Below are 14,768 nucleotides of genomic sequence, written 5' to 3'. Positions count from 1 at the left end.
GAGGTCTACTTGAGATTCTCACTCTCTCCCTCTGCCCCTACACTGCCTGCCACCTTCCATGCTCTCCCCTCTTTAAATAAATACAATCTTAAAAAAAAGAAAAAGAAAAAAAAAAAGAGAAGTCACAGGGCAATAATGAGCTAGACTTTGTCCTTGCCCCTGAGGATGGAATATACAAGGAGTGGAAAGTAGACACATTATGGAGATGTAATGTGCTACAGAATGAATGTGTGCTGGAATCATAAAGCCTACTGAGCCTAATAGCATAGGGAGAATTTGAGAGGCAAAAAATATTGCAGGGAGAAAGGATATGTAGCTCGGTTGTATGTATAGATATAAGAATAGGTGTAAGTATAGTACCTATAGGTATAGCTATAGGTGTAACTGTAGGTATCTAAATAGAGAAATATAATGGCAATTCAGTATAAAGACAAATTGAATAATGTATTAGTAGGAGTACAAGTCTGTTTATGGTAGTATTCATTTTGAAAGACACATGGAAGAATTGAGAAAAATCATTTCAATAGTCAGTAATATGATTTATACCTTCCTGTCTGCGTTATTTCTATTGTTTCCAGTGCAGGTCCAAACTCTCAGAAAATGTCCATCACAAATGATAGTGCAATAAGAGAATTCATTCTCCTGGGGCTCACAGATCGTCCCGAGCTCCAACCTCTCCTCTTTGTGCTGTTTCTGGGTGTGTACCTCGTCACCCTCTTGGGCAACCTGGGCATGATGGTATTAATCAGGCTGGACTCCCGCCTTCACAAACCCATGTACTTCTTCCTCACTAATTTGGCCTTTGTAGACTTGTGCTACACCTCAAATGCAACCCCGCAGATGTTGACTAATTTTTTATCAGAGAAGAAGACCATCAGTTTTGCTGGCTGCTTTGCGCAGTGTTACATTTTCATTGCACTTCTCCTCACTGAGTTTTACATGCTGGCAGCAATGGCCTATGACCGCTATGTGGCCATATGTAACCCTCTACATTATAGTATGAAAATGTCCAGGCGTGTCTGCATCTGCTTGGCCACATTTCCTTATGTCTATGGATTCTCAGATGGGCTCTTGCAGGCTATCCTGACCTTTCGCTTGAACTTCTGTAGATCCAATGTCATCAACCACTTCTACTGTGCTGACCCGCCACTGATTAAGCTTTCTTGCTCTGATACTTATGTCAAAGAGCATGCCATGCTCATATCAGCTAGCTTCAACCTCTCCAACTCCCTCAGCATCATCCTGGTATCCTATGCTTTCATTATTGCTGCCATCCTCCGGATCAAATCAGCAGAGGGAAGACAGAAAGCATTTTCCACCTGTGGTTCCCACATGATGGCTGTGACCTTATTTTATGGGACGCTCTTCTGCATGTATGTAAGACCACCAACAGATAAGACTGTCGAGGAATCCAAAATCATAGCAGTCTTCTACACCTTTGTGAGTCCAGTGCTTAATCCACTGATATACAGTCTGCGGAACAAAGATGTAAAGCAAGCCTTGAAGAATGTCCTCAAAAGAAATATGGTCATTAAGATGAGACTGCCTCCAGTTTCCAATAAATCATAACTAAACCTTTGGCTCAAATATCTTTGCATTCTGATGATGTATTTTTATATTCTCTATGAATATTCTCAAATATCTCATCTAAAAGTCTCAGGTCTGGAAAAAAATGTCCTTCACTTACTAATCTAATCCCTCAACAAGCGATCCACTGAGCAGCAGCAACAGCATTATCTTGGGGTTTGTTAGAAATTTAGCACCACATTCTGTACTTAGATCCACTATTTCCAATTCTGGGTTTAAATCAAATCATAAGTGAGTTGTAAGCACATTAAATTTGAGGAGCAGTGTTCTAAGTGAAAATTCCCACTTGATGTGGCATGGAACATTCCTGTGTTCTTATTGTTTCCAGTGATTAACAGGCTAAAGATACTCTCAGCTCAATTCCTTGGATTTATTCTATTCTTATTCCCATCTATCTTTTGAGACTAGGAGTCTTTTTGAAACACATTCTTCTGTATGTCTCTGAGTTACTAAATAAAACCAAAAATCATAAGTCATGATAGTGGTTCCTGTTTCTTGTGAATATGCTTTTATGGTGGTCAGTATGGGAATGGGGAGAGATGAATAGAGTGATATTTTTTTTTTCTCTAGTTCTGAGTTTATGGATCCTGTCTGTGGCCTCTGAACTACAGGGACCAACTTCTGATATGCAAGCCTGAATCTACACACTCAAGTCTAGGAAAAGAAAGAATACTTTCTGTGTCACTTGGATTTTAAAAATTGAGAATTACTTGGCATTATCTTTTATCCTTTTCTACATTTTTAAGTGAAAGTTTTGATCATTGATTTGAGTTTTACTTCTTTTCTTATAAAAATGATTATACGTTTTACCTAAACACTGCTTTAGCTGAAAACCACCAAATTTGGTATTTTTTACATTCAATTTGCAGAATTTTCTCTTTTTCCCAGTGCTTTCTTCTTTAACCCCTGGGCTATTTAGAAGACTATGCTTAATTACCATATATTTGGAAAATTAAAAGGTTTGTCATTGCTATTTATTTGTAATTTAGTTCTGTTGTGAGAGAACATATGTCTTATGATTTTAATGTTGGAAATTTACTAAGTCTAGTGTTTTTCCCCCAGCTTTATTGAGATGTAATTGACATATAACATTTATAAGCTTAAGGTATAGAATTTGATACATGTATATGTTGAAATGATTATCACAAGACTTAGCTAACACATCTATTGTTTCACACGAGCATGATTTGTGTGTGTGTGTGTGTGTGTGTGTGTGTGTGGTGGTAGTGGCAAAAACATTAAAAATCTACTCTTTTTTAGCACTTTCCAGTATGCAGTCCAGGATTAATTGTAGTCACCATATTGTACATTAGATCCCCCAGAACTTATTCATCTTATAACTGAAGGCTTGTTGCCTTTGACCAATATCTCCCCATTTCTCATATCCCAAGCCCTGCCAACCAACGTTGTATTTTTTTCCATGAGTCTGATTTTTTTAGATTCCACATAAAAGTTAGATTATATAGTCTTAGTTTCTCTTATTTCACTTAGCCTAATGACTTCAAGGCTCATCCATGGTAACTCAAATGTCAATTTCCGCTTTTTAATGATGGGATAATATTCCATTATGTATCTACACCACATCATCTTTATTCTTTCACCTGCAAATGGACATTTGTTTCCATGTCTTGACTATTGCATCACTGCAATGAATGTGAGGTGCAGCTATTTCTTCAAGATTATGATTTCATTTCCTCTGAATATATCCCCAGAAAAAGGGGCTTACTGGATCACATGGTAGTTCTATCTTTGATTTTTTGAGGAACCTCTCTACAGTTTCCACATTGACTGTACCAATTTACATTCCCTTTAGCAAATGCACATGGGTTCTTTTTCTCCACATTCTCTTCAGCACTTATCCCTTGTCTTTTTGATAATAGCTAATCTAATAGTTGTGAAGTTATATCTCACTGTGACTTTCATGTGCATTTCTCTGATGTTTGGCGGTGTTGAGCACCTTTTCATTACCTGTTGACCATTTGCATGTTTTCTTGGGAAAAATTTTTTCAGGTCCTTTACCTACTTCTTGATTAGTTATTATTTTTGTATTGAGTTGTATAAGTTCTTCATATTTTTTGAATGTTAAACTCTTTTTGGATATATTGTTTGCAAATATTTTCTCCCAATCCACAGATAGTCTTTTCATTTTGTTGAGTGTCTCTTGTGCTGTGCAGAAACTTTTAAGTTAGTTGTAGTCTAATTTTCCTTTTGTTACTTGTGCTTCTGATGTCATATACAAAAAAACCATTGCCAAGACCAATGTCAAGGAACTTTTTTCCTATGGCAGGTCTTATACTTAAGTTCTTAATTCATTTCAAGTTAATTTGTGTCTGTGTGTGTGGTATAAGATAGAGGTCCAAAATAATTGTTCTGCATGTGGTCCAGTTTCACTGGTCCATCATCACTCACTGAAGAGACTATCCTTTCCAAATTGAGTATTTTTGACTTCCTTGTCAAATACTAGTTGACCATATATTCATGGCTTATTTTAGGCTTTCAATTCTGTTTCATTGGTTTATGTATCTCATTTTTCTTTTTTGTTGTTGTTGTTTTGTTTTATGCCAGTACCATACTGTTTTCATTACTATAGCTTTGTAATAAAATAATTTGAAATCAGGAAGTGTGATGTTTCTGGCTTTGTCCTTTATCATGTTTGCTTTGGCTATTTGAGGTGTTTTGTGATTTCATATAAATTTTAAGAGTATTTGCTTTGTTTCTGTGAACATGTCATTGGATATATTTATTTTTATTGGAATGGCATCGAATTCCCAGACAGCTTTGGGGAGTACAGAAATTTTAACAATTTTAAAGTTATTTGAATCCATAAACAGCTGATATCTTTATATTTATGTCTTCTTCAATTTCTTTCATCAAAGATTTGCTGTTTTTAGTGTATGGATTTTTAATGTTTTGGTTAAATTTATTCCTAAGTATTTTGTTTTTCTTGGTGCTTTTAAAAGGGATTTTTTTCTTGATTTCTTTCTCAAATAGTTCGTTGTTAGTATATAAAAATGCCACTTATTTTTTAAAAATGTTTTTTTTAATTTTATTTATTCATGAGAGATACACAGCGAGAGGCAGAGGCATAGGCAGAGGGAGAAGTAGACTCCCTGCGGGGATCCTGATATGGGACTCAATTTCAGGGCCCTGGGATCACACCCTGAATCAAAAGCAGATGCTCAACCACTGAGCCACCTAGGCATCCCTAAAAATGCCACTTATTTTTTGGATGTTGATTTTGCATTCTGCATAAACTTACTGAATTCATTTATTAGTTCTAAGAGTTGTTTAATAGTGTCTTTAGGATTTTCTGTGTATAAGGTCATATCATCTGCAAAGACAATTTTACTTCTTTCTTTTGATAGTGGATGCTTTTTTTCTTGCCTAATTATTCTAGTTTGGGCTTCCAGTTTTATGTCAAAGAAGAGTGGTGATAGTGTCCACCCTTGTCTTGTTTCTGACGGTAGAGGAAAGCTTTCAAATTTTCACCATTGAATATGATATTAGCTGTGGGCTAATCATATATAGCCTTTATTATATTCATGTATGCTCTTTCTGTACCCAATTTGTTGAGAGTTTTTATGATAGGATGTTAAATTTTGTAAAATGCTTTTTCTACATCTGTTGAGATGGTCATAAAATTAATCTTTTATACTATTAGTGGATACATATTTATCTTCACAAACAAACAACCCCTGCGGAGACAGTGTATTATGATTGATAATGGGTACAATTAAATTTGAATCTTGCTTTTAAAGTTTGATATGTGTCCTTTGGGCAACTAACTTACCTTCTTTTATCCTTAACTTACTCTTATTTGATAATAATAAAATATTATAGGTTTTTAAAACTATTACTTTATTACTGTGTAATTTACATGCAATAAAATATGTCCATTTTAAATACAATTCAATGTGTTCTGACAAATGTATACATCCATATAACTGCCACTACATTTGAGATATAGAACATTTCATAAAAAAAAAAGAACATTTCATAACTTCTAAAATTTCCTTTTTATTCCTTCACTGACAGTTACTTCACTGCATACTCAGCTTTTGGTAATCATAATGTGCTTTCCTAACTACCTTTCATATAAATGGAATCAAACCATATACGGTCTTTTGTGTGTATATTCTTTGACTTAGCAAAATATCTTTGAGAATCATTCAGTTGTTCAATGGACCCATAATTTGTTATATCTTCTATTATTGAACAGTATTACATTTTAAAAATTTAATGCAATATATATATATATATATATATATATCCATCTGTTATTAGAATCTGGGCTGTTTCATTAAGTTTCAGACTGTCTTAAGTATCAGTCTTAATGAAAGTGTGATTTCAAGGGCAAAGGAAGATTCTTCCACTAACCTGATGTAAGTTCATATGGAATAGATTCAACTACAATAAAAAAATATGAATTTCCACATTCCTATGTGAAAGATGCCTTTCTCTTTCTTCCTCACCTGATTAAGGCACCATGGATATAAAGTCATCACATATGAGTTACCTTGCTAGATGTTTGTAGGCAGAAGCAATCATTTTCTGCACTATGTTCCTATTCTACTTTGTAACTAATTTTTTTGTGCATTTCATACTATATTCAATTATAGGGACAAAAAATTAAATAAGGTTGTGAGGTTGGGTTGGGGGATTGGATGATAATAATAAATTTAGAGGTCTTCAGTAAATCACAGAGCACTTGCCCTTTAATGGAGGAAGTTGCTACTCAGCTCTCATCATTTGCTTCCAGGCTAGAATGCAAGCTATACAAAGTCAGAATATTGATTTTTAGGAGAACTTCATGATATTGCAATTAGTGCATAACTTGTCAATTTAAAAATTTTAAAACTCATTCAATAGCAACTGTGTGGACATAACACAGTTCAGAAAAGGGAAAATCACAAAAACATAAATCCCATGATTATGTCATTATTTTATATCTTTATTAACTGTCTTATTTATCTGACTAGAAAAAATTATGATACATAATGAAAAAATTCCATGAGAATAAACTTCTGATCACTCAAAGCAATCAGCTCAAAGTGCTAACAAATTGGTGGCACCTGGGTTGGTTAAGCGCCCAATTCTTGATTTTGGCTCAGGTCATGATCTCAGGGTTATGAGATCGAGCTCCATGATGAGATGTGCATTCATTGGGGAATCTGCTCAAGATTCTCTCTCTGCCTCTCTCTTTGCCCCTCCTCCACTGAATGCTTTTTTCTTTGATAAATAAATAAATAAATAAATAAATAAATAAATAAATCTTCAGAAAAATGATTACAAACTGATGCAATCACATTGTGGAAATCCCAAGACTCTAGTTAGTGGAAGTCTACATAAATTACTTCCCTAGAGTTTTCTCTTTATTATATTGTAATTATGTCTTCAGGGTATGTTAAAAATATTTTAGGAATAAGAGTTTTAAATTACAATTTGGCTATAAATCACTCCCAGAAACTCATCACTTGGACCACTAGTGTCTCTGAAAGAGTCTTTCCCAGGGTCAGGTAGGAATGACAATCTGACTTCTATAGTTGCACTTTCTCTTTCTGTTTCAGTTTTGGATCTTCTTCAGTGGGAGTTAGGTGACAACAAAAGCAGCTTTGAATGTTAGCTCAATTTCTTGGTTAGTTAAAAATGAACTGGTATCTATTTTTATTGAGATTGGTCACCAGAAACATTAAAGTTTCATTGGAATTATGTATTTATATTTATCATTTTACTTTATAAATAGCATTCTCTCCATCCCTTCAATAATTTAAGACACATTGAATAACCATATTAGAGGAAGCTCCTGATAATCTCAAAATTTTTAAGAATGATATCTGTTGAAAGAATAGCCCACCCCCAAATAATTGAAAAGAGATAGAAGCAGGAATCATTATACCCATTCTAGAAAATATAAAACTCTTAGAGAACTTTGTAAATCTCTTTTAAATTATCTGGAAGAGAAACTTTTGAGGCAAGTTTAGTATTAACTAAGAGTTACATGGCTAGTCATGAGTGAAGGATATATAGCTATATAAATGCTGAATCAGAATGTTATAAATAATGGGCATTGTAGCAATTATTTAGTCAAAGTCCTGAAATCCACAGAAACTCACTATATCAAGGTAAAAAGATTGTTTTCTAACTGAAGACTCAAAAGAATTTTTACTGATAACCATTGGTTGGTACTAAGCCATCATGTGTAACATGATTCATATTTTAGGTTCATTTTTTTGTAATAGGTAATGTACACTCCTTTTACATTTGTGAGACTTTGGAATGGAAAATTGAGAGGGATAGATACTGGAGTTCACTATGGCAGAGGTGACAAGGTGCTTTTCATGGGAAATTAATATTCTCATGAGATGCATGGCTCCACCAACTACAGGACTTGTTTACCTGTTTCTTCATTTCTTACCTTAAAATATCATTATTCTCCCAGCTATTCTTGCAGACTTATCTATGTCTTATATTTTATATGTCTTTTAGTTTTATATGACCCATTGAGGTTGTGTGTATATTGGATTACTGACCCTACAATCCTTATTTCTATTTTATGTTGTGGTCCTTTCCTTGGCTTCGATATCTCCTAATTTCCCACTGAATCCATTTTATAGGACGTCAAAATGGTGACCTTATGCACATGGAATAGTTAGTAAATATAACAGCAGTTCAATGTTATCCTGCTACCTTGAACATTTGCTTTTTAACTGGATCCTAAAAAGGGCAAACTCTTCCCCAAATGAACATTTCAATAAGCAAGGTGTCAGGAACCAGCGATAACTTATAGAACTGAACTTTGCCCTCTGATTTTGAGTGGGAAAAATAGGAAATTCTTGGAACTCCACATTTTTATCATATATTTATCATGTTTACCAATTTAACATATATGGCACCTATTTTTTTGCTTAATAATCCCTACTAAATTACAAAGTAATGTTTTGTTTTCTTGAATTTTTATGTAATAAAAAATAAATACATATGCAAATCAATATCCTTGTGAATCAACTTCATTTGCATGAAAAAATCTGGGTGGTCTATTATCTTTTTTATCTATGATCATTCCAATCCAGAGAAAAGCAATTTGACATTATTGAGCCAGTGAAATCTTATGTTAAGTTTTATTTTCATTATATTCTTTGACATAAAATACAATTAAAAACTCACCACTTATACTACTTCTAATTACCCAGAAGTTTGAAATTGGATGCCAATCTCATAAGGAGATCTTTGTTTAGGATGGTGCCTGGTTTCTTACCTCATTGAAATTTAATTATTTTTCAGTGTTATATTTCTCATATGGGCAGCAAAATATGCATGAGCAATCCCTCCAATAGTTCAGTATGAATTACTTGTTATTCTATATTGAAATTAGAGTTAGAAAATAATAGTTATGGAGGATAAATTTTGCTACTTTTTGAATAAATATCAAATAAATGAACAATCTTTCCAACTACGGGGCATGGTAGGTGCAGTATATATAAATAGGAAGTTATTTAAGGCAGTTCCCACTGTCATTAAACATGAGCCCAGAAGTGCAAGCTCTACATCTTTTGCTTATAGAAATAGAAATAATATTCAGGTGAATTTATAGTGAGTATTCTAAAATCATTCAGATACTTGCTTCCACTGGAAAAAAGACTTTAGTTCTAATGGAGCAATTTATCATAAGGATCTACCAGAAATATTTAAAATTTGCCAGAGTATTTTTCATATACACATTTCAGATCACATCTCTCTCTCTCTCTTTCTCTCTCTCTCTCTCTCTCTTTTTTTTTTTAGATATTTAGAATCATGTTCTCAGCAAGAAACTCCATTAGATTGGTTTGGGAAACAGCGGCAAGATAGGACTATAAAAAGGAAAGAAGAGCAACTAAGGAGGCATGATTTTAAAAGAACGTGTAGCAATTTCAACCCAGAAAAGTTAAAATATATGCAAATTTTATGAGTATTTAAAATAGTTGGAGTTTATCTCATGTTATATCCACAACTGTGGTAATTTACCAAGTAGACAATAAACAACCATTATTATTTGTTTGATATGGTATGATGTGCAAACAGGTATGAGTATTTAGGGTCCAGCTATACAGATTATATGTTTGGGAGTAGAAAAGACCTGTGCCCACCTATGATTGATATGCAGAGCTCTGATGTCACATTGCATTCTATTTCCCTAGGAACTCTTAGATTTTTTTCTGCCTGCTTCTATTCCTTCCCATTTCCAGAGTTCCTCTTCCATGGTCAGTATTTTCTCCAGTTTTTCTGAGACCATTAGTCAATAAATTCAAAAGTGCTTTAGCATCCTATCGGTGGCACTACTGAAAGAAGGTGATTTTTCAGTAGTGCAGAAGAGATCTTACCTCCCTGTATTTTGTTTTGCTACTGAGGTACGAAGATTCTAGCAATCTCTGGTGCTCATCTGAGACTCCCTGCACAACAGAAACCCATTTTTCCCTTTTCTTTTTCAAAACTCAGCTTCTCTCAAACTTAATTTTACCATAGACCTATTTTGTTGCCTGATATCCAGTTGTTCTGCTAGACACAGTTTTGAGAATACTAATCTAAAAACTCAGATGCCGGCAATCTTAAGATGTATGGGTGCCCCTTTCCTAACTGTACTTGCTCTGTATTAGTTGCAGGGTTCTTCTAAATGTAAAATAAAATAGAATAGCATCATTGCTTTGTAAAACTGAAGAGCCTATGTGCATGGAAAGAAGTACTATAACCAAAATGTAGTCTTTCTTCCTAAATTGTAGAGCATGGTTGCTGAACCTATTTAAAGGAGTTAGAAGAAGGCAAATTAAATTCTTATCTCTCTTTTATACTTTTGTTTCCTTTATTAGTTGTTAAATGTAATATGATGGTTGAGCAGGTGCTAGTATTTAGGGCATAGTTGTACAGATTTAAAGATTAGAGGAGTCTCTTATGCCATCAAAATGGAAGAATTAAATGTATTGCTAAGGTAAATATTTTCCAAATGGACTCATCCTCCTTGTGAGGAAAGAGCAATTTTGCTATTTATACAAATCCCGATTCTCAAATTACTGTATTTTCTTCTCAAAGGCTGAAGTTGTAGATTTAAGCCCTGCAAATTACTTCCATTTCAAATTAACAGGGAATATTGGTTCAAATCCATTACCATAACGTAGGTGTAGTGCATATAGACACACACACTCTCAGATAAATATCTCAAAGATATGCTGCTACCTGACAGCTTTCAGGAGGGACCACACTTCTTGGCTTGGGATAGGGACTTTGGTTTGGCTGCTTATCACTCCTTAAATATTTTATTTGGCACAAGAGAAGACCTATCCTTGCATCTATGTGGAATATCTTTGATTTCCCTTGACAGCCTCCCGTCTCTGAATGTACTATTCACAGTATCTGAAAGCCATCTCTACTCTTGTCATTCTAGAAAATTCTTAGTTATCCTACAAGTTAAAAGTTATTCTTTGATGATAATCCAGATTTCAGAACACAATTGTTACTTTGTTCAAATACTTGTTGAATTTATCAATTATAACCTCAATTTTTTCTTCACACATCTCCTTGACCATGAAGATACGAGTCAGTGCTCTCAAGACAAGTACTGTCACCAGCTACCTTAATTCCCTAGGAAAGTGGCTTGTACACATGTACTGTTCAATGCTGTTTGTGCATAAAGGTTCTCTTACTATAATGACTATATTATACAACATCCTGGAAGCATTACTGAGTCAAATTAGCTTTTTTTTAAAAAAGATTTTAAAAATTTATTTATTCATAGAGACGCAGAGAGGCAGAGACACAGGTAGAGGGAGAAGCAGGCTCCACGCAGGGAGTCCCACACGGGACTCAATCCTGGGTCTCCAGGATCACACCCCAGGCTGTAGGCGGCGTTAAACCGTTGCACCACCGGGGCTGCCCAAATTAGCTAACTTTTGAGGGTACTTGCTTCAATCTCCAGGAACAGCTTAGATACTAGAAATATAGTAGATGACACTGGCATTGAATGAAATTATTTTCATCTCAGTGCATCAGGCCTACAGACTTCTTTTGTTATGCTCTGGTTAAAGAGAGGTTTATAAATGGAATTATTTTCCAACATTCTGTATGGTAGGTTTCAATTAAATAATGAATTCTGATACCTGTTTAAATTTGGAAGCTCTTAACATCTTGGAACATGGGGACCGTGTTACTGTATAGTAAAAACTCCACTGGCCTGAGTGGCTGCTGGTTTTTTGGTTCACTTCTGTTCACCCTTACACCCAGCCCACATCATTCATTCTTATTATCCAAATGGCTCCCACCGTCATTTGAGCTTTGATCCCTTATCTTAGTCTATCACTTATAAAATAACACAAGACGACATTGAGAATCCATGATAGAATATATTCTCCAGACTCCTGGAAAAATAATTTCTCATTTTATTCTTTTGTTATAATTGATATTATAATGAATTAATAATTTTATCTAAAAGTATAATCCTTTTATCATCATAATTAGTATCATTTGAACTCTGTGCTAAGAATAATTGTCTCTTAATTAGTTTTTGTTTTATAATTTCCGGACTTTGCAATTCTGTGGTGAAGAAGGTTGAGCTATTTACATAACACTGCTAGAAAGTTTAAAGTCAAATTTGTGTTCATCAGTAGCACAAACTTACAGCCAAATATGCTATAAACCCTTTAAATGCTTTCTGAGATAAATAAAAAATGGATAAACAAACAAAACTGTAATCTAAGCTTTGGCCACTTCTCTTTTCCCCAACTTGTGTCTCCTTTTCTTTATTCATACAAATGCTTCTGAATGAAAATTCCTTCATTAGTAATTTACACAGGACTTGTTATTTTCAAATTTGGGATGGTTATTTTTGGTCTATTTGCATAGCAATACCACAGTTCCCTATGTTTTAATGATATAACAGTGAAACAGGCTCCTGAAAATTTCCTTCAAACCCCTATAATTTGGGGCTTTCTAAAGACAGCCAGTAAGGAATGCAAGTCTTTTTTTTTTTTTTTAGATTTTATTTATTTATTCATGAGAGACACACACAGAGAGAAAAAGGCAGAGACACAGGCAGAGGGAGAAGCAGGCTCCATGTATGGAGCCCATCCTGGGTCTCCAGGATCACTCCCTGAGCCCAAGGCAGGCGCTAAACTGCTGAGCCACCCTGGGATCCCTGAGTGCAAGTCTTAAAAGTTGAACTTCTAAATATGCATACACTGTTGACTGCAGAAGTGTTTTCAAACTCATGTCACCATTTTGTCTGGCACCATTCTCGGGCTCAATGATGAAGCCCATGATTTTATAGTGAACTCTAAGTGACAGGTGGTGTGGTTCAATCCATTTTTAGACAAACTTTGGGTCATAATCTCCCATTCAAAAACAAGCTGGTGTCAGAGGAGCTGTTCTTTTGGGAGTCATCTACACATCATACACCTAACTAATCGGGGCCCCAATCTTCTTAAAAATCTCAGCTTCTGCAATCACAGACACTGATCACAGTTATGTGTGAGGAATAATTGAAAGGGTGAGAAAGGAAAATGAGAGAAAAGAGAAGAAATATATGATGGACTTCTCACTCACTTCTTACTTTATTTCAATTCGTCTAAGTGAACAATGCTGACAGCTAAGAAAATGGTCAGAGGAAATTCCACCCTGGTGACTGAATTTGTTCTCTTGGGATTAACAGATCGTCCAGAGCTTCAGCCCATCCTCTTTGTGCTGTTCCTGCTGATCTACTTGATCACTGTGTGCGGGAACCTTGGGATGTTGGTCTTGATTAGGATAGACTCACGCCTCCACACTCCTATGTACTTCTTTCTTGCCAGTTTGTCCTGCTTGGACTTGTGCTATTCCACTAATGTGACTCCCAAGATGTTGGTGAATTTCTTATCAGAGAAGAAAACCATTTCCTATGCTGCTTGTTTAGTCCAGTGTTATTTTTTTATTGCCATGGTGATTACGGAATATTACATGCTGGCTGTAATGGCTTATGATAGGTACATGGCCATCTGTAACCCTTTGCTTTACAGCAGCAAGATGTCCAGAGGAGTCTGTATTCGCCTGATTGTTGGTCCATATGTCTATGGGTTCCTTAGTGGCCTGATGGAAACCATGTGGACCTACCGCTTGACCTTCTGTGGCTCTAATATTATTAATCACTTCTATTGTGCTGACCCTCCCCTCATCCAGCTCTCCTGTTCTGACACTTTCATTAAGGAGACATCCATGTTTGTGGTAGCAGGATTTAACCTCTCCAACTCCCTCCTCATAATCCTCATCTCCTACATCTTTATTCTCATTGCCATCCTGAAGATGCATTCTGCTGAAGGGAGGCACAAAGCCTTTTCCACCTGTGGGTCCCATCTGGTGGCAGTGACTGTGTTTTATGGGACTCTGTTCTGCATGTATGTGAGACCTCCCACGGACAAGTCAGTGGAGCAGTCTAAAATTATTGCTGTTTTCTACACTTTTGTAAGCCCTATGTTGAATCCTATCATTTATAGTCTGAGAAACAAGAATGTGAAACAAGCTTTTTGGAAATTGATCAAAAGAAATGTACTTTTGAAGTAAAATTACAATGTATCTTTATAAATTAAATAAAAGATATATTTACAAGAACTGGATCCAATTTTAACTACATTTACAATAAAGTCAATTTTAAATTTATAATGAAAAGCTATAATCTAAGGACAAAACATTCAAGACATAGGTACAAGAGATATATATTTCTATAGGTGATGTGTGATTGTGCATTGAGTGTATAAGGGGTTGGAGGTTAGATATGTAGGTATGGTGGATAATTTCTCTTCTTTTACCCACTTTTACACTTATAACATCATGTGTTATTTTCATACTACTAAAATTATACATGCTTATAGTAAGACATCCAGTCTCTATAGAAGAGTATAAAGTAAAAGATTTTCCCCTTTTTCTTTCTCCCATTCTGATCTTCCATTGTCTCCTTTCAAAGTTATCATTATTAACAGTTTCTTACACTTTTGGAAAATTTCTCTATATCTACGAACCAATGTATAGCTATATATGTACTCACACACACAAATTTGTCAATATACACATTGATTGTCATGAGCTAACTTTTAATAGTTTGTAATTCTGTAGCATAGCATTGTTATGCAGGGGCTTCAGTCCCGTGGTATAGAATAATATGACCAAAATTGCTGATCGAGACTTGCTGT

At 35.0% G+C, this 14,768-nt stretch overlaps 2 protein-coding genes across 2 annotated transcripts; both read left to right on the top strand.

The window, feature by feature from the left end:
* The first annotated feature begins 600 nt into the window (after positions 1 to 600).
* Positions 601 to 1,569, top strand: LOC112930551 (olfactory receptor 5M11). Its single transcript, XM_026012895.2, has one exon. The coding sequence runs from the start codon at positions 601 to 603 to the stop codon at positions 1,567 to 1,569; it is 969 nt and encodes a 322-aa protein (XP_025868680.2).
* Positions 1,570 to 13,185: 11,616 nt separating this feature from the next.
* Positions 13,186 to 14,142, top strand: LOC112930622 (olfactory receptor 5M5). The gene has a single exon (XM_026012963.2). The coding sequence runs from the start codon at positions 13,186 to 13,188 to the stop codon at positions 14,140 to 14,142; it is 957 nt and encodes a 318-aa protein (XP_025868748.2).
* The last annotated feature ends 626 nt before the right edge of the window (positions 14,143 to 14,768 follow it).

Source organism: Vulpes vulpes, chromosome 5, assembly GCF_048418805.1.
Source record: "Vulpes vulpes isolate BD-2025 chromosome 5, VulVul3, whole genome shotgun sequence".
Taxonomy (NCBI): Eukaryota; Metazoa; Chordata; class Mammalia; order Carnivora; family Canidae; genus Vulpes; species Vulpes vulpes.
Note: the sequence above shows the minus strand (reverse complement) of the source record. Positions and strands in the feature narration are given on the sequence as shown.